Source organism: Sorex araneus, chromosome 2 (genome assembly GCF_027595985.1).
Source record: "Sorex araneus isolate mSorAra2 chromosome 2, mSorAra2.pri, whole genome shotgun sequence".
Classification (NCBI taxonomy): domain Eukaryota; kingdom Metazoa; phylum Chordata; class Mammalia; order Eulipotyphla; family Soricidae; genus Sorex; species Sorex araneus.
The window spans coordinates 366,141,160-366,162,057 of NC_073303.1; the positions used below are offsets into that span (position 1 = coordinate 366,141,160).

General features: G+C 54.4%; 1 protein-coding gene across 1 annotated transcript in view; it reads right to left on the reverse strand.

The window, feature by feature from the left end:
• ALPK2 (alpha kinase 2) overlaps positions 1 to 20,898 on the reverse strand; it is an 89,001-nt gene that overhangs the window by 43,207 nt on the left and 24,896 nt on the right. Inside the window, exon 4 of the mRNA XM_055127511.1 lies at positions 2,585 to 4,205. Within this exon, the coding sequence (XP_054983486.1) occupies positions 2,585 to 4,205 (1,621 nt within the window). The remainder of the gene's footprint in view (positions 1 to 2,584; positions 4,206 to 20,898) is intronic.

The window sequence follows — 20,898 nt, forward strand, 5'->3', positions numbered from 1 at the left end:
CATAGGCTCCTCCAGAGTGGAAACAGGCAAGCAAAGAGACAGAGAGACAGGCAAGCGAGAGGCGGGCTCCAGGGCGGTGCGCAAGCCGCAATAAATACCCTAAGCATCTCTCTGGCCCAGTGAGGGAAAGATGAGGCGGCTGTTCTTGGAACCTTCTTTACTGAAAAGTCCGGCTTCCCTCCCCAAGCCCCCGGAGCTTTGGCGTCACAGTGGCGGGGCCTCAGGCCAGGCGGTGAGTTGGCCCTGCTGGGTTCGTGAGTCAGAAGCCGACCCCGGCAGGCCGGCAGCCCCTTGCGGTGTGGACAGAGCCACCCACACTGCCAGCACCTGTCGCTGACACCAAGTCTGCCCGCCTTGCTCAGGGGACAATTAAGACCCCGGATCCCTGAGACCCTGTTTCTAACCCAGGTAGGTACACACACACACACACACACACACACACACACACACACGCACTTGGGTCACAGGTCATGGCCTTGGATGCCCCACAAGACACCCCGAGAGGTGGCGGAGTCAGTGTGTGTGTGTGTGTGTGTGTGTGTGTGTGTGTGCGCGCACGCGCTGTGCATGTGTGTGCGAGTGAGTGTGAATGTGTGTGCACCTGTGTGTAAGGATCAGTCCCCTGAGCACTGGCAGAGACCGAGGATGTTGGTTCCGGAGTCTTTCTGCTCAGCTGCTCTACGAGGGAGCCCGCGGGCTTGTCCAGGTCCTGCACTAGGGTTTGGTCTGGGGCACCGGCTAAAGATAAAGGGGTGCCTGCCCGCAACTTTTCTCAATTTGGGGCAGCCAAGAGGCTAGAAATGCCTCCTCAGTGGGGTGGTCTAACACGGGGGTGTCCCCAGCCTCCTCTCCTCTGCCCTTTCCTTTTTGCCCCTTTGAACGCACCCCAACTTCCTCACATGCACGCCCCCTGGAAATCTTTTACAATGGAAGCAATTTGCCCAATGAAACATGCTCAAATGGATGAGTTAAAGGCACTCAGCTGAGCCAGGAAGAACGTTTCCATTTCACAGATAGAAATAAGAATTTATTGACATGAAACTTATGTATTGACGGGGGGGGGGGGGAAATGCATCTGGTAACTTGTTTTTTCAAAACAATATTTTGCCAAACTACGCCCTACCGCTATGCTGCAGTGATAGCACAGCGGTAGGGCGTTCGCCTTTCACGCAGCTGACCCGTTTCCATTCCTCCGCCCCTCTCGGAGAGCCCGGCAAGCTACCGAGAGTATCGTGCCTGCACGGCAGAGCCTGGCAAGCTACCCGTGGCGTATTGGATATGCCAAAAACAGTAACAATAAGTCTCACAATGGAGATGTTACTGGTGCCCGCTTGAACAAATCGATGAGCAATGGGATGACAGTGACAATGACAGTGACGCACCTCCATAACTTCTCTTGGGCATGAGCTTATGGTCTCTGTGTCCGGGTAGCTAAGAGCCGAGTGTTATACAACCAAATAGGAGGAGAAACAAATGACTCCCCTGCAAAGGATAAAGTGTGCGTGGCTTTTGCCTGGCTGATTCAGTCTCAAACAGGACTGAGTAATAGCTCAGTAATAGTTACTGAGGATCTTTAGATCTACTCTTTGGCACTGGATCTTTCAAAACCAATGTACTAAGTTTTAACATTTTCACAGGGAGCTGTCCATCACTGCATTTGAGTATATTTTGTTCTTTAGAAAAATAAAACTAAGTTCCTACTGCAAAATTGGAGGAAGGAAGAAGCCAAGGGTTGGCACAAATGACTGATCGATCGTCTTCCTGAGGTATTTCTTGTCTCAAATCCATGCACAGCCTCGGAGGGCATGGAGTTCTAAGCCAATACATTTGGAATTCTTGAGAATTAACAGCGCCTTCGTAAGTCCACAGAGCAAACACAAGATCCTTTGCGCATTAATTATTCCCACCAACTTAATTCCGTCTCTCTCATACATGCCCCCAAAGCAGGAGCAGGGCGAAACCCATGGACATCCAGGCAATATTTTCTTCGCCTCTTTTATATTAGTGGGCTAAGAAAAGGAAACACACATCCCTTCAGAAATATCTCACCAGCTCCACAAAACCCGAGTCCCCCAGCCTCACTTAGTGGATCCGATCAGACTCTAGACCCGCCGCAACCATCCACGCACGTCATGAATTAAGACGACTGTCGGGCAGGACCAGCATTTGCAAAGCACCTCTGGGAAATGAGCAAGGACTGGCTTTCCACTGATTTCTTTCTTTCCTCTCCCCCCTTTGAAACACTGTCCCCAAAACCCTTAGCCTGGAACCCTTTCTGAATGGTGACATTGCCTGGCTAAAACACATGCAATCCGACCAAGATCGGGTTTCTTTTTCCAGCTGTCCAGAATCCCATTAGTGGCTCTTGCTTTATCTGTCTTTTGCTATAATTAGGACGGCTTAGGGTTTATCTGGGCTTTCTGTCAAACCCAGATTTCCTTCCTCTCGGCAGCTGTCATGCACAGGTACCCCCGGGAGGACCAGGAGACGTGTTTCCATTCCCACTGCGGAGCAGCCCCCGGAGACACGGGCGCCACACACGCCCCCTTTAGCCGCTTCTTCGCTTTTAAAAGTGGAGTCTTACCTGTGGGCGATCATTCCTGTCCAGAGCTGGGCTTGTTTCCGGCAGGTGCTCAGAGCCAGCCTGCCCTCTGCCCTCCACACCGGCGTCCTGGGGCAGGGAGCACTGCTGGGTCTGCAGCGGGGGGGCCTCTGGCTGCACAGGGGACCGAGAAACGCCTTCTCCGGCAGCCTCAGCATCGGGAAGGGCGGCTTCTGCCGGGGCACGGGGCCCCTCGCCGCTGCCAGCCGGGGCCAGGGGCGGCCGCTTAGCTGGCTCTGGGGGCCCCAGCAGCTGGTCGGGCGGGGCTCTGGGGATACTTCCTTTGAGCTTCTTCACTTTGCCCTTCGTTCCCGGTCGCTTCCCCCGGGAAGGCTTCTCGGAGCTCCTCTTTCCCAACGGTCCCTTCTCCCCGGCTCTCCCCTTGGTTTCGGGTTCCACACCCCGGTCTCTCCCCGCTGTTGCCTCCGGCTCACGGGACTCGGTCCCCGCTCCTGCTTCCTCCATGTTCAGCAGCTTGTCACTGCCGAATTCCTCTCCGGCTCTGGTTTCTCCCGGGATTCCTGGATAATCATTTCCCGCGGCCCCGGACGCCGCGGGGCGTTTATAGCCCCGCTGGTCCGCTACCGTGGACATTCCAGCCTGCTGAGGTCCCCGAGCCAGGGTCATGGGGGATGAGGGACGGTGGGGGGAGCCCGGGTGACTCCTCACCCCCACTTCTCGGGGCTGTGAGTGATGACCACAGACGTCGTCTGGGGTGGGATCCATAGGCGCCGTGTCACCCGACACCCCCGGTCCACAGCCCGTGTCACTGTCCAGCGGCTCGCATCCCTCCAGGCCCCGCTCGCCGAATTCCGGCTCTTCGTCATCGCTTTCTAATAAAAAAACCCGCTCGGCCCCTTGCAGACTCCGTTGCCAAATGGCATTAGAGTAATCCGTCATCACATCGGAACATTCCAGATACTCCAGGTCATCATCTGAAAACTCCTCCGTGTAGGTGAAGGTTATCTCCGGGCAAAGTTCATAGTCGCTGTCGGAGTCCTCGCTGGAGAGCCGAGGGCCGGGGTGCACGGGGCAGGCTGCCGGCTGGCCCGGGGTCCCCGAGCCAGCTGCTGCTGGCGGCAGAGGAAGGCTGAAGCTAATGTACTTCTCGGCTCGGGGGTTTGGGGGAGCAGCGTTGAAGGCGGCATGGCTGGGGCCGGTGTGGCTCAAGGCATCCTCCTTGACCCCGGAGATGGGGCGAGGTGCAGAGCCCGGGGGGCGATGCCCATCTTGGGCCGCAGAGGCAGGACTGGACTCTGGCCGGAGCTGCCCGTGGACCACCTCCTCCGTCTGCCCGGTGGCCTCCGCGCTGCAGAGATGGTCAGTACTGGATGCACTGAGGTCACCGTTGGCCCGAGACTGGCCCCAGGCTAAGCCATGGCTCTGGGAGGAGGGGGTGTCAGCTGACCCGGGGGCGGCCCAGGAGGTCCTGGCTTGGGCCGCGTTAGGAGGGGCCTTCTCGCAGTCCACGGGCCTGGTCTCTGGGGCCCCAGGGCCCGGCAGGGTGGTCGGGCGCTCGACTTCGAGGGAGGCAGAGCAGCAGATCATGCCCTGCCCGTTCTTGGCGGAGACCTGGTAGACAGCAGCGTCGTCCTGGGTGCAGCTAGGAGCGAGAACACAGACAGGTAAGCCCGCCGGGGCAGGGGTCACTCACGTCGGGGTGCACTCGGGGAGCCCTGCGGTGCCCCTGGACAGGGCTCAGCGGCCACTGGGCTTGGGTCGGGGGACCCCCGGCATTTTCCCAGATGACTGCCCAGTCTCATGCCCGAGTGGAAAGTACAGAGCGAGACGGAGGGGGTGGATGCCAGCCCGGCTCCCCTCCCCTCTCTCCTAGTCTAAGATATTTTAGTGTCCAGGCAACCCGGAAAGGAGTGCGCCAGCGGGAGACACTGTCTGGGAGTGAGGGAGGGATTCTAGCCTGGGCGTGCCACAGACAGGATAGGAATAACTCACTTTGTGACCACACCATGCCATGGAGGTGGTTTAAGATGGGGTGGTAACAAGCCTGTGCCAGTCGGTGCAAGTCTGTGAGAGGAGACCAGTCACTCCCAGGTCTCAGCCCCGAGTTCCTTTGGCTGGATCCCCGTGCCCAGACGCCACCCTGGCCACAAGGGGCATACAGGGGCTGGACTTGGCCCAGGCCAGGGAGGCACTGATGCCTGGATCACACCATACCTGCTTTCCTGCTCCGGGAAGGACAAGGCAGCTAAGGATCCTCCAGCCTGGCTCCACGTGGAGTCAGAAACTGACCACGAGGATCCCTCCTCTCTCCACTAAGATTGTCGTTGACGTCTCCCTATGTTTTACCCAGTTCAGAAGCTGAGAAGCTGAGATCTGGTTGGAGAGGGTGGGCATCCCCCTCTAAGCATCCCCCTTAGAACTTCCTTGGTGGGGCTGGAGTGATAGCACAGCAGGGAGGGTGTTTGCCTTGCACGCAGCTGACCTGGGTTCGATTACCAGCATCCCATATGGTCCCCGAGCATAGCCAGGAGTAATTTCTGAGTGCATGAGCCAGGAGTAACCCCTGTGCATCGCCAGGTGTGACCCCCCCCCAAAAAAAAGAGCTTCCTTGGCTGGTCTTGGTCCACCACCCCCAGTATCTAACCCAGGGGGCTCCATGCCAGAGACCCTCAGCCTTCCTTTGCCTCTTTCTTGCTGGAGGGACGCCAGTTTCTCCCAGCTCAGACAAGCATGATGACCCCTTCCCTTCCAGAGGGGTTTTCCCAGAGCAGCCTCTAACTCCAGTTTCGATAATTGGTTCATTGATTTCCTGACACCCAAGCAGAGGCCACTTGAGGTGGCTGAGACAGGCCAGGCCCAACCTGCCTTGTGGTGCCAACAGTAAAAGGGAGACCGAAATTTAGGATAATCTTTTGGGAGCTACAGAACTGACTCCTGCCTGTTTCATGAGGTTACTTGGCGGTTGAAAAGAGGGGGTTGGTGGGCAAGGGGTTGGCAGAGCAGAGCCCCTGTGCTGTGTGTGTCCTAGGGGAGGGTGGAGGACATGCCCGGGCCATTCCTGCATGGAGCAGAAGGATCGACAGAGGATCGTCAGCAACCAGAGAGACAGCACAGGAGTCAAAGCATGTATCTTGTCTGCAGCTGACACAGGCTCCATCCTGGGCTCTATAAACAGTCCCTGAGCACTGCCTAGAGTGATTGTGCTTGGGGCTGGAGTGATAGCACAGGGGGTAGGGCATTTGCCTTGCACACGGCTGACCCAGGTTTGATCCCCAGCATCCCATATGGTTCCCTGAGCACCGCCAGGAGGAATTCCTGAGTGTAGAGCCAGGAGTAACCCCTGTGCATCCCTGGGTGTGACCCAAAAAGGAAAGAAAGAAAGAAAGAAAGAAAGAAAGAAAGAAAGAAAGAAAGAAAGAAAGAAAGAAAGAAAGAAAGAAAGAAAGAAAGAAAGAGAGAGAGGAAGAAAGAAAGGAAGGAAGGAAGGAAGGAAGGAGAGAGAGAGAAAGAAAGAGAGAGAGAGAAAGGAAAGAAAGAGAGAAAGAAAGACAGAAAGGAAGGAAGGAAGGAAGGAAGGAAGGAAGGAAGGAAGGTGAGAAAGAAAGAAAGAAAGAATGAATGAAGGAAAGGAAGGAAGGAGGGAGAGAAAGAAAGAAAGAGAGAAAGAAAGAAAGAAAGAAAGAAAGAAAGAAAGAAAGAAAGAAAGAAAGAAAGAAAGAAAGAAAGAAAGAAAGAAAGAAAGAAAGAAAGGAGTGACAGTGCTCAGAGCCCAGCAGTAGTGACTCCCGGGTGACCCCCAAGCAAATGTCCTGGTCAGATTTCAGAATCCAAGGCAGCAAATGTGGGTGCCTGGTTGTAATTATCCCAAAGACATTCATTTTATCACCACCTGCCCGAGTCCTGCCTTTGGACCCAGCCTTCATCTCAGTAATGGGCTGAAGCATTCTCAGCTCAGGCTGAAGGAGAAGGTTAGGCGGCATCTGCTGGGGTTCCATGGTGCCCCCTCACGCCCTTCCTGCCTCTTCTTGGAGATTCAACCTCAGACATGAGCTGACTGAAATGACAAAACAGCGCCATGGGTGACTGGAAACCCCCAAGTTAATCCAAGTAAATCCTGACTTCCTGATTATCCAGGTCAGGAGTTCTCTGCCCGGGAAGCGCCTCCCAAGGCATTGTGACTGGAGAGAGGCAAGACAGGCAAGAGGAAAGAGGAGTCGGGAAGAAGGCAGCGAGGTCAAGGACCAGGTAAGAGATTTACCCAGGAGCGGGCTGGAGCTGGTTCTCCAGAGTCAAGGAGGGGAAACAAGAGCAACCCAGAGACATGATTTGACGGTGTCTGCTTCATGTGGGAGAGATTGAATGGGAGGGAGAAGGTCATGGTCACGGTTTGGTTGTGGATGATTTGGTAGGATGTGTGTTTGAGCTGGTAACAGACTTATAAGGCGTCTTAAGCAAATTGGAGAGGAAATGGGCCTGGATTCAGGGTCATTATTTTCTGAGCGGTTCACGATTGCCTGAGAGACTGTTATGGTTTGTGGCTGACACACTGTGGATAATTATCTCCGAGCACTTTAAAGAAGAGGGGAGAAAGTTGGGCAAGAAAGACCACATGGGTTGAATGCTTCCTCAACAACCACTTCATGTGCTAGCTAGCTTCTCCTCAGCTGGGGCTTTTGGGTACTGAAGGATTTCCCCAAAAGGTCGAAGTAGGGGGTGGGGGGACGAGATAAGAAAGGAGCAGCTTCTCCTACTGGGCCCTGGCTCTGGGAGTCCCGCCAGGAAACCAAAACTCAGCAGGAAGAAAGGGAGGGTTCGGGGCCAGGAATAATAGCACAGCAGGGAGAGTGTCTGCCTTGCAAGCTGCCAACCTGGTTTTGAGCCCTGCGATCCCATATAGCAGCGATTCCTGAGGGCAGAGCCAGGAGTAACCCCTGAGCATCGCTGAGTGTGGCCCCCAACACAAAATAATATTGAAAGGAAAATAATTTTTAAAGGGAAGAGCTGGTGAGACTATTCTTGCAAATCAAGGGCTTCTGCCCTAAGTTGGGTCTTCACTGGTCAAGTGACTCCAGGGTATAGGGTCTATCCTGGGATTCTGAATTGTGGCAAGAGATGGGAAAGAGTTGGGAACTCAGGAGGCACCAGGTCCAGATGCAAATATAAAAATCCGCTGAGAGACACCACATGAGTGTCCGGAGAACCTGGGCCACCAGGTCTGGCTACGTGGTGCAGTATGGGCAAAAGGTCTGGGCTGGTCAGGCAGAGCTCAGGAGGGGCAGGGGGGCACGGGGCAAACTAGGCTGGATCTCAGCATCTTCTCCAGACTCTGGGGAAAGGAACTGTGGGATGCACAGTGGTGTGACAGGCAAGCAGACCCGGGGGCAAGAAAGTGCCTCTTTAATCAATTGAGTTCCTGCCTTGACAGGTCTTTCTCTTGGCCAGAAAAGCGATAGCTCTCTAGTTATCCTTTCCATAGGAAAGAAAAGGAAGCATGAACTTCTTTAAGGCATTGATGCTGATGCTAAAATTTGTATTAATTAAGTTACATTCAAACATGGACTGGAGCCATAGTGCAATGGGTAGGGTGTTTGCCTTGCACGAGGCCAACCCAGATTCAATTCCTCTGCCCCTCAAGGAGAGCCCAGCAAGCTACCGAGAGTATCTTGCCCTCACAGCAGAGCCTGGCAAGCTCCCCATGGCATATTCGATATGCCAAAAACAGTAACAAGTCTCACAACGGAGACGTTACTGGTGCCCACTCGAGAAAATCTACAGTGCTACATTCAAGCACGAGCCACTGGGGATACGGCACCGCATGAACCATATGAAAAAGTGTGATATATGGGAGGTGTAGGGTGGGGGGGGACAGGTGGCTCTTTTTGAGTTGGAGCCCTCTGGACCAGTCTAAACCAGAGTCTCAAACTTTTGCAACAGAGAACACCTTTTCATTCTCAAAAAATTTTTTTGAGAGTTCCAAAGATCATTTGCCCTGAGGAGGGATTTATTCTATCAATATTGACCATATTACAATTAAAAAGAAAAAATTAAGCATTTATTCATTCATTGTCAAAGAACAAAAACTCATTACATGTTGTCATACATAGTTTTTATGGAGATACTGATCCCAAGCAAAGTAAAATTTCATGACAGTGGTATTCTTTTATATTACATGTATTATGTCTATTATATGTTATAGAAGATGGTGAGGCTTTTGTGTGTGTGTCTGCATTTTCTGTCTGTGCTTGACTTAAAGTATTAGGAGGAAATGTGTTCTAGTACAGATTTACAATGTAGAATCCAAAACCCAGTCAATAATCTTTTTAATCTTGCTACATAAAATCCAACGATCTACAAAATATTTATTTTACATGAATCTTTTAATCACATATTGATCATGTGGAAAAATGTGGTTTATGAGATCCTTTTAACTCATGTATTTAACTATACAAAATTAAAAAAAATCACATTCTGTTTTATGAAACTACCAATCTTTAGTTAGTACAATTATGAAGTATTGGGAAATTCTCAAGTTTCTGGTGAAGAATATAAATTTCCCTCATTTCTGGTCAGGTAGATAATATGAAAATAAACTGACCAGAACTATGTAAGTGAAGTCTGTGATAGACACAGACACAGTAGACACGGCAAGGGAAACGCGTCATCAAAGATGACAGAGAAAAGCGCCTTGGAGTCTCTCTCCTCCATAGGGCCCTGGGAACATGGACAAAATGTCATTGGAAGCATCTCTCAGATCTCTGAAACGGAGCCGAACCAAAGGCAATCTGTTGTTTTTGTTTTGCTTTAAGGTTGGCGTATATTAATTTTCCTTTTCTTTCTTTTATTTTTTTTGGGGGGGCACATCTAACGATACTCAGGGCTTACTCCTGGCTCTGCACTCAGGAATTACTCCTGGTGGTGCTTGGGGGACCCATTTTTCTTTTACTTATTAATTTTGGGCCACACATGGTCGTGCTCGGGGCTTTTCCTTAGCTCTGTGCATAGGGATCACTCCTCGTGGTTTTGGGGCACCATATATGGTGCCAGTGATTAAACCAGGGTCAGCCACATGCAAAGCAAGCACCTTGACCTCTGTACCACTGCTTCAGCCCCTGACTTTATTTTCATACCAGCACTGCCGTGTATTACACCGGGTATTGCATAGTGCCAGGACCCTCCACTGTCACCCCAACGTCGCTTCCGCCCAGCCCCAGCACCCTCGGGTGGTTGTTGGTTTGGCTGATTTGGGACCATACCTAGCAGTGCTCAGAACTCACTCTTGGCTCTGTGTTCAAGGACCACTCCCAGCAGTGCTCAGGGGGCGGTGTGGGGTGCTGGGGATCAAGCCTGGGTCCACCACATGTCAGGCAAGTGCCCTACCTACTGTCCTGTCTCTCTAGCACCCCCGGTCACAGTTTTATGAGTTCCAGAGGGGACGGTCTAATCCCTCACTTTACTTCTGCATATTCTGTGTGTGCGTGAAATCATCTGGTGTTTGTCTTTTACTTTCGGGCTCGCTCCATTTAGCCTTGCACCACCCAGCTCCATCCAAGTTGCAGCAGACAGCAGGATTTCATCTTTCCTCCTAGCTAAGTAGTATTCCATGCGCAAAGAGATCACAGTTCCTTTACGCATTCACCTGCTGTGGGACAGGGGCTATTTCCAGACCTGGGCTATTGCAAATAACACGGAGATGAACACAGGCATACATCAGTCCTTTCGGATTAATATTTTTGCATTCTTGGCCTGGATGTCTGGGAGTGAAACTGCATGATCATAAGGAAGCTCTTTTCTTAATTTGGGGGGAACAAACTGTTTTCCAAAGAGTATGAGCCCAGAATCAGTCCCATCAGCAGAGAATGTGGGCTCCTTTCAAACCGCATCGCTCCCTGCACTTACTAGTTCAAACCTGTGGATATTGATCCTTCTCGCTGGTGTGAAGTGAGACCTCATAGTCATCTTGACTTGCATCTCCCTTGATTGGCTAACCAGTGACGATCACCATTCATGTGCCTATTGACCATCTTCGTGTTGTCTTCAAGACGGTGCTGTCTCCTCTTTCCAGGTTTTGATGGGGTGATTCCATGTTTTGTGGTGGCGCCCCACGTGTATTTGGGTATCATTTATTCAAGAAAAACCGTTGGGTTTGGGTGAAAGGAGAGAGTTGTCGGGTCTTTTCACCTGCCCTCTCATTCTCCCCGCTCAGGCGTCAGGCCGGTCTTATAAAGCAAGAGTTCACATTCCGGGTGAAATCCACTGCCTGGTCATCACAGAAAACGTGCAGAGCAGTGCCAGAGACCCCCCAAAGCCCCGAGCCTGGGGACCTGCCATCACGTCATCTAACTGTCCCCTGAAAAAGCTCCATCATGGCCTTTCTGGGAGCTGACTCTGCATCCCTGCTGTGAGGGCAGCTTTGGTGAAAGGTCAGGAGCCGAGGAAGGGCAGAGGAGGGCTACAAGCACCAAGAGGCTTAAAGGGGAAGCTGGGAGTGAGACGGCCCTGGGAAAGCTCTGGCGCCTCCCCGGGGGCCTGGAAGCCATGGCTGTGTACCAGGCACGTGTACGCAGGCACGGGCAGGGCCGTGCACAGCAGGAAGATGTTCGAGCAAGCACCAAGCCCCCACTTCTAGCTGACCTTCAGGCTCGGCACCAGCAGGAAGAGGGGGTTCGGGCACAGGCAGGGCAATCGCTGGCCTAGTCCGGAGCCCCCCAACCCACCCCCAGCACAAAAACCGAGACTTCCTGGTTCTGGGTGTCAAAGGAAACCTCTGCCCCATCCTTTGGGGAACGAGAAGCTAACGGAGTGGAGACACCAGTGACGCCACTCGGAGAGCAGATGTTGAAGAATTTGTTTAGCAAAGTCAGCAAAGGGACAAAGCCACCGTCCTGGGAAGGGGCAGAAGCTGCCTCCCAGAATTACTGCAAATCCCTGTGGATCCAGGGATCTGCTTTCCAGGGCTGGAGCACATGATCCGGAGAGCCAGGCCTGATTCCCAACTCTGAGGGGGTCCCCCCGGCAGAGATCTCTGGCTGGGCACAGTGCCAGAGCACAGAGCACTCAAAGGTCTGCTGGGGGTTGCCCCCAAACCAAAGGACATATAAGGAAAGTAACTGTCCAATTTTCAACCCCACAAATTAGGAGACCTGCAAAGAAGGGACGAGGAGTTGGTTATAAATGGGGTTTGAGAGTCGGGGGCCTCGCCTTTCAATGCTATCCCCAGACTTGCCGGGATAAATAAAAAAGGCGTGTTCAAAGACCTAAAATACTAAAGGACTAAAGGAGAGTAGGAGGGGAATATCTCGATAGACACGGGATGTAAGAGCTGGAGAGCTGATGCAGTGGCTGAGGCAGTGCCTTGCACGCTGCTGACCCAGGCTCCATCCCCGGCTCCCCGCAGGGCCCTGCAAACTGCACTGGGAGTAAGCCCTGAGCACTTCTGGGTGGTTCAAGAACAAAAGATAGGGGCTGGAGCAATAGCACAGTGGGTAGGGCGTTTGTCTTGCACGTATCCGACCCGGGTTCGATTCCCAGCATCCCATATGCCCCCCCACCCCCAGCACTGCCAAGAGTAATTCCTGAGTGTATGAGCCAGGAGTAACCCCTGTGCATCACTGGGTGTGACCCAAAAACAAAAACAAAACCCCAAAAATAAGAACAAAGTTAATCAGTTAACTTGAGAATTAACTACAAATTCTGAAATTTAAAAAAATCGACTGACTGAAATGAAGCTCCCTGGGAAGGCCTACCCGGGACAGGTGAATAAAGGAGGGAGCCGGAGGAGGATCACCAGAGATTATCTGGTGTGAAGCAGATCCAAGGGCCTTGTGGTACCAGGGAGCAAGAGTGGGGCCTGGAACATGCAAGACAGAAGCCGTTTTACTGTAGCGCTGTAGCACTGTCCCGTTGTTCATCGATTTGCTCGAGCAGGCACCAGTAACGTCTCCATTGTGAGACTTGTTACTGTTTTTGACATTCCGAATATGCCACAGGGAGCTTGCCAGGCTCTGCTGTGCGGGCAGGATACTCTCAGTAGCTTGCCGGGCTCTACGAGAGGGGCGGAGAAATTGAACCCAGATCAGCCGCATGCAAGGCAAACGCCCTACCCGCCGTGCTATTGCTCCAGTCCCTGAACACTCCGGATCTCGTCTGTTCTCGAAAGCTAAGCAGGGTCGGGCCCCTGGTTAGTACTTGGGTGGGAGACCGCCTGGGAATACCGGGTGCTGTACTTTAGGACTAGGAAGGAAAAATGGCGAACGGAAGAGGAAGGGGGTGGGAGAAAGGAAAGGAAAGAAAGAAAGGGAAGGAAAGAAAGAAAAGGAAGAAGGGGAGGGAGGGAGGAAGGAAGAGGGGAGGGAAGGAGGGCCAAAGAGCTAGTACAGGGGTTGCATGTGGCCACCCGGTTCCATCTCCAGTATGGTCCCCTGAGCACCACTAGGAGAGACCCCTGAACACAGAGCCAGGAATTGCCCCTGAGAACCACCATGTATGCACCCTCCCCATGCACTCCCCCCCTCCCCCCAATGGTGTCTCTTGCTGGGAACCATCAAGCTGAGAACATGTGCATAATTAAGATCCCAGATGGAAAAGGAAGGAACCAGGAAGGATAATTTGTTCACTCAGACGTTTTTCTCTCCCTAGCAGCAGAATGAAGGTTAGAATATGTTCTTGGATAAGCATCTCTCTATGGCATTACTTGCCTAACTGTGGCGATCAATAATTTCATGAACTGAATCATTCAGAATAACAAAGGAATAAGAAATGGGCTACTTTCAGGCCCTCTAGGATAGACAATGTTTCATAAAGCTCTCTGTTAGAGAGAGAGAATTCTAACACAAGACAGAACCAGAATTTTCTTGTCTTTGTGAAGAAGGGGGTGGAGGGGACACCACAGCAGAGCTCAAGAGACCCAGGGTCCCTAAGATCTCGACCGACATGTGTTGGCCTGATGGATGCTCAGAGCCCTGGTGTGGGGGTGCTGCAGAGCTGGGGATCAAATGAAGGCCTGGAACATGCAAGGCAGACACTGTTTTCCCTCTAAACCTTTCTCCTGTCACCAGAGTGGCCTTGCTTTTGCTTTTGTTTTGGGGAGGTGCTGGGGATTGAGCCTAGTATTTTTTGCTTTTTGGGTCACACCCGGCGATGCACTGGGGTTACTCCTGGCTCATGCACTCAGGAATAACTCCTGGCAGTGCTCAGGGGACCCTATGGGATGCTGGGAATCGAACCCAGGTCGGCCGCATGCAAGGCAAACGCCCTACCTGCTGTGGTATCGCTCCAGTCCCGCCTAGTATCTTATGTACACAACACGTTTGATTTATGGTTGAACCACCTGCAGACCCCTTTGAGAGTGAGAAAGGACGTGACGAGCAGAGACAACAGATCGGGTGAGGGAGACCAGCTGGTCGGGAGATAAGGTCGCCCCCAACAGGGGCAGAGCCCAGACCTGGGAGACTTTCCATGCCGGCCCAAGGAGGTCCGACCAACTCACTGCGCAGCAGAGCTGGGCAGCCACACAGGGAGGAGAGAACATCACTCTCTGTTTGCAGTGCCCTCCAGGCGGGGCGCCGCCGTGGGCCCCCATAGGGCATTCATTAGCAACCCCGCTGTCCCGGCTCCAGGTGGTCCTAGGACTGTTGTGCGCAGAATGCTGCAAGGGTCTGAGGAAACCGGTGTCTCGGTGGAGACACAGCCCGGGGCTCATGCACACCGCTCGCATGAGGCGCACTCGGGTTTGATCTCCAGCAGTACCACCAGGGACCCCCACGGCACCTTCCATATGGCCCACACCGACCCCCCAAAAGGAATTGGCGCTCTAACCCCTGCCTGTATTGGGGGCTCTAGCCTGTCTCTGTATTTGGGGGTCGAACCCCTGGTTGTACTGGGACCCTAGCCCCCGGTTGTAGTTGGGACTCTCACCCCTAGTTGTATTGAGGGCTCTAACCCCTGGTTATAACTGGGGCCCCTGTTTTTATTTGGGGCTCTGGCCCTTGGTTGCATTGGGGCCCTAACCCCTGGTTGTATCGGGGTTCTAGGCCTTGGTTATAACTAGAGCCCTAACCCCTGGTTGTAACTGGGGCTCTCGCCCTTGGTTGTAACTGGGGCCCTAACCCCTGGTTGTAACTGGGGCTCTCACCCTTGGTTGTAACTGGGGCCCTAACCTATGGTTGTACTGAGGGCTCTAACCCCTGGCTGTATTGCGGCCCTAACACCTGGTGTTATTTGGGGCTCTGGTCCTTGGTTGTATTAGGGCCTTAACCCCTGGTTGTATTGGGGTTCTAGGTCTTGGTTGTAACTAGAGCCCTAATCCCTGGTTGTAACTGGGGCTCTGGCCCTTGGTTGTAACTGGGGCCCTAACCTATGGTTGTACTGAGGGCTCTAACCCCTGGCTGTACTGCGGCCCTAACACCTGGTGTTATTTGGGGCTCTGGCCCTTGGTTGTAACTGGGGCTCTGGCCCTTGGTTGCAACTGGGGCCCTAACCCCCCTGGTTCTTTCCTGGGGAGCTGCCGGTTGTGCGAGAGAGCTGGTGTTCCAAGAAAACGGGGAGCAGCAGTCTGTGACTTTTGCAAACTCGGGAGTCATCGGATTCCAGAAAGCCACCGTGGAGGCAGGACAGGCTCCCGGCGGCCAGGAGGGGAGAGGTCACAGTGGCCTGCGTGTCCAGGCAGGAAGCCAGCCAGGGAACCTGAGCCCGAGGCCGAGGATTAAAGCTTGGCCCCGAGGGGAAGGCACTCCAGGCGATGTCCCGGCCTGGGCCCGGGTTGTGAGTAAAGGGACAGTTAAGACACAAGGTGATACAAGCCGCGGGGGCAGGGCGGCCGGGAGGGTGGGGTGAGGGCTGGCAGGTGCAGAAACTCGGGGTCACGGGGGGATCCTGCGTCTCCGCTTCACCCAAGTGCAGTGCGGAGAGGACTAGCGAGGCTGAAACAGTGCCAAGTGGGGGCGCAGCCACTGGCTGGTGGGGGACAGACAGCCACCTGCCCCCTGGGTGCCACCCCAGGACGCTGAAGGCCCAGGGCCATCGGGGCCACAGAGGGACAGACTGAGGATTTCAGAAGCCACTTACCAATTCCTGTCACACTCAGACACATTCACATGGACACACACACTCACACACACATACTCATACACACACTCACAAACACACACTCAGACACACACACCCAGACACACACTCTCATACACACTCACAAATACACACTCAGACACACACACACCCAGACATACACCCAGACACACACTCTCATACACACTCAGACACACACACCCAGACACACACCCAGACACACACTCTCATACACATTCACAAACATACACTCACACACACACCCAGACACACACACATACTCACTCTCTCACACACACACTCACAAACATACACTCAGACACACACACTCATAGACATACAGACACACACTCTCAAAACCACACTCACAAACATACACTCACACAAACTCAGACACACACACACTCACTCTCTCATACACATACTCACAAACATACACTCAGACACACACTCTCAAAAACACTCACAAACATACTTATACACACACTCAGACACACACATACTCACTCTCTCATACACACATTCATAAACATACACTCAGAGACACATACTCATAGACTCCCACACAGACACACATGCTCTAAAACACACTCACAGACTCACACTCGGACACAGACTCTCACACATACTGACACACAACCAGACACATATTCTCATACACATGCTTCTCAGATACACACTCACAAGCATACACTCACACCCACACAGACACACATCTCAGAAACACACTCACTGACTCACACTCTTTCACACTTGGATGTACCCCCACTCACTTAGACACAGACTCACACACAACTCACACACATTGATGCACACACTCAGACATACACTGACATACACACTCAGACATGCACACACTGACACAATCTCACACTCAGATGCACGTACTTACACACACCCACACACTTAGACACACCAACTAGGCTTACACACTCAGATGCACACACTCCCGGACACACACTCTTAGACACATGCTCACTGGCACTCTCATGCTATGCACACACTCCTGGCTACGGTGCTCACTGAAGTCCGTGCCCCTTTCAATTGGGGCTTGCACCTGCTAGAGAGACTCACATACTTCGCTGAAGTGCCCACATTCCTGCTTGGGTGTCCGCACAGACGCTCTCCCTGGCATGATGCTCACTCCTCCCACTTGCAGTACCCACTGGGGCGCTCACACTCCTTCCTACCTGCAGTACCCACTGGGGCGCTCACACTCCTCCCTACCTACAGTACCCGCTGGGGCGCTCACACTCCTCCCTACTTCCAGTACCCACTGGGGTGTGCACACTCCTTCTTACCTGCAGTACCCGCTTGGGTGCTCACACTCCTCCCTACCTGCAGTACTCGCTGGGGCACTCCCTCCTACCTGCAGTACCCACTGGGGTACACACTCCCTCCTACTTGCAGTACCCACTGGGGTACACACTCCCTCCTACCTGCAGTACCCACTTGGGTGCTCACACTCCCTCCTACCTGCAGTACCCACTGGGGTGCTCACACTCCCTCCTACCTGCAGTACCCACTGGGGTGCACACATTCCTCCTGTGCCAGCATGATGCTGGTCCCCAGATGCTGCCCGGGTGGTGCTGGTCCCCGGAAGCCGCCTGCGTGGTTCTGATCCACAGTTCCCACACCTCCCACGTCCCTTATCCACAAGACCCAGGGACTGGACCTGCTCTCCCCAACGCTCCCCGCCCCAGTCTCTAACTGTCCCTTTGGGGCCTCAGAGGTCAGACCTTCCCGGGCCTGCCAGCCATAGGGTACAGCCGGTGACAGGTGTCACCAACTAGGCACCAGGAGCCTGGAGAGACACAATTCTTGGGTCCGAATCCTTGCTTTGTACCTAACCAAGTCAGGGACATGGAGAGTGACCCCTGACCCCACGCTGGGTGAGAGACAGGTCCCCCTGGCCCTCACCGGTCGGTCGGATTGGGGTGAACAGCGATGCTCTCAGCTCCCAGGGGTGACGGACAGCCAGGGTTGGCATCACCCCGGGGACCGTGCCCCCTGCTCACCCGGGATCCCAGTCAAATGCAGAGTCTGTGTTTTATGGGGATAAAATTTCTTACTTGGGCTTGGCCAGCTGGACGGAGTTTAGAGGATCCCAGTGCTGTGGGCGACCTCCCAATTGTGTGGAAAGTGCAGAGAGTGACCGGCTAGGTCGGGGTGGGTGGGGGCCGCCATGTGCTCCTGCCCCCCCCCCCCGAATCCTGGAATGCTGATGCCACAGGCAGAATGACCCCCCCACAGGCTGGGGCCTGGGGTCCTTCTAGCTCCGACCCCCCCGCAATTGCCTGAAGTCTCAGAGCCCCTTGACTCAAACCCAAGCCCTCTCGGCTACCTTGGGCTGCTGCTCCAAGACCCGAGTTCCCCCTGCTAAGAGCCTCCCACCATGCCCGCAGGCCGCTCTGTGGGTGGGCTTTGCTCTTCGAAGAAGCTGGACACACGGGCTGGAGAGATAACACAGGGCTAAGGCGCCGACCCAGGTTCAAACACCCCCGCCCCATTATATGGTTCCACGCACCGCCAGCAGTGATCCCAGAGCACAGAATTAGGAGTAGCTCCCCAGCCTGCTGGGCCTGGCTCCCCACCCCCACCCTGCCACAAGAGTTAAAACACTTAAACATGGTCCTAATTGGGGGCTGGAGCGATAGCACACCAGGTAGGCCGTCTGCCTTGCGCACAGCCCACCCCGGTTCCATCCCTGGCGTCCCAAGTGGCTCCCCAAGCTCTCCAGGAACGGTCCCTGAGCACAGAGTCAGGAGCAAAACCTGAGTGCCGCCAGATGTGGCCCCAAAACCAAAATATAAAAAAGGGGGGGGGGCGTTCAGTAAAAATCTGCCCCTGTGTGGGCAGGTGAGGGGGCGCACAGTGCCTGGGGGAGGCTGCACCCCACTCACGGCCCCCACAATCCCGCCAAGCACTGGCAGGAGCAGCCCCACTGAAAATCGTTCAAGGGGACGCTGGAGCTATAGTACAGCCGGTAGGGCGTTCGATCCCCGGCATCCCATATGGTTCCCTGAGCACCGCCAGGAGTGATTCCTGAGTGCAGAGCCAGGATGTGGCTGTGCATCGATCGCTTTTTGACCCAAAAAGCAAAAATAAAATAAAATAAAATAAAATAAAATAAAGTAAAATAAAATAAAATAAAATCGTTCAGGGCCGAGAGACTATTCAGGGGTAGGGCGCTCGACTTGCAAGCGGCTGATCCAGGTTCAACCCCCTGCACCAGTATGGACCCCCGAGCACCACCAGGAGTGGTCCCTGAACTAAACCAGAAGTAAACCACACTCAGCACTGCCGGGTGTGGCCCCCAAACCAAAAATACGCTATAATAGACCAGTACAGTAAGACAGCTCACCGGGAGGAGACGCACGCATGCTTCCCCGAGTGGTTCCAGGGCTGAGTAAATGGTGCCCGGAGAGAATGAAAACGGGCAGCTGTAGGCAGGCCAACAAGCCGAGAGCAGGGAGAGGCGAGGCTCAGGGGTCTGCTAGGGGCAGCAGGGGTAGCAGCCACCGTGGAGACAGGGCTTGGTTGCTATGCTGTGGGCGACAGGGGCTGACCCCTCACCCCCTCACCCCCACACATGCCCGGTGCCATTTCCCCTCAGTTCTCCTGCAGGCCTGGGGATGGGCACCAAGCTGGCACCACAAGGCTGGAAACACATCGGGCACCTGAGGAGCGGGCAGGGAAGTGGAGAGTCACCCAAGAATGCCCAGGAAGAGCTGGTGCAGGAAGAAAAGCACTGCCATGCACGTGGCCAAGCCCCACCCGGTCCCTGGCACCCCAGATTGTTTCCCTGAACCCACCAGGAGTGATCCTTAGACCCAGAACCAGGAATAAGTGGTCCCTGAGCACCCCCTCCAAAAAAAAATAATATTGATAATGCAAGAAGTAGCCATCCTGATCAGAAACAACCCAAGATTCAGATTGTTTCCTAATAACAGGGGACAGACAGCGGATCCGAGGAGGCCCCAGCCAGGAAACTCGGACCCCAGGTTCTGCCACCGGGAATGAAGTCACGCATAGGAGAGGATGTGATGGCCTGATTAGAAAATTCTAGAAAAAACTGCGGGTCCAGGCAGTGGAAGTAGGTGGGGGTAGGGGACAGAGAGGGGAGGGACAGTGGGTGTCAAGAGACAGAGATGTGGCTACTGTCCCGAAGGGGGTGACGGGTCTGTGGCCACGTGGCAATGCCGAGCATGTGGCACTTTAACATGGAGGTTCACTGTTTGCCGGACCCACTCACGGCCAGCTCCGGGCACTCGGGATTGCTGCCCGAGCAGACACGCCAGGCTGGTGGGAAACAGAAGAAAGGGAGAGGGGAGGCCTGCCAGGGTCTCGGCGTGAGGACAGGGTGGGTGGCGGGTCCGAGCAGACAGTGGCGATCAGGAGACTGAGCAGAGACCCTGGGGCTTCTGGGGAGAGAACATTCCCGCAGAAGGAAGGGCAAGGCCCGCGAATTTGCTCCTGGGCCGAGTTCTCAGTTCCCTGTCCACTCTCAGGCTCCGCTGAGGAAGTTGTCAAACCCACATCCTTCATGGATAGGGAGCCCAAGGTTGACCCCATCGAGGGTCAGGCCGTGATATGAACAGAGCCAGCAGGACCCCAGAGCCAGCCCACCTGGCCTGGCCATTGCCAAAGCCACACCTGCGAACCCCCTACCTGCCCCAGTCCTTTCGTGCCCGAGAAATGCCTGATTACGAGTCCACGGCTACCGGGCGGGGCGGCACCCTAGCTGGCCCTGGAGTCACCCCAGGTTCCTGGGGGCTCTCTGAGTCCGAGGTGTCTGGGGCGAGCTCTCCGGAGACACAGAGCACGTGTCTCGGTGCCTTTCTCTGGCTGCCTGCTGCAGGCTTAGGGGGCGGGGGTCTCCCATCCTCCCCTGATTTGCCCCAAGAGTGGGCAGCAGGTGAGAGCTAGCCTGAGCCCGCAGGCCAAGCAGTGTGGCCAAATGGGTCGTGGCTTCTGTGGCCACAGAGTCAAAACGGGAAAGTGACGAGGCCCCGGGGATGCCTGCATGGGCCCGTCACCCCGGCAGGAACTGGGCGGGCACTGCTCACACAGCCCAGGTGGGGTGGGGGACCCATTCAGACACGGTCCCAGAAATGGCCACCACGCACCTGCCACATTCATTCAGAGCAGCCCGACATCGGCTGCAACCGCATGGAGAAACACAGGAGCCGCCACCACCCGGGGCCCCAAGATTCGACCTGGCCTTGAGACATGACAGCGCTGCAGAAGTACACAGATCACAGAGCGCGATG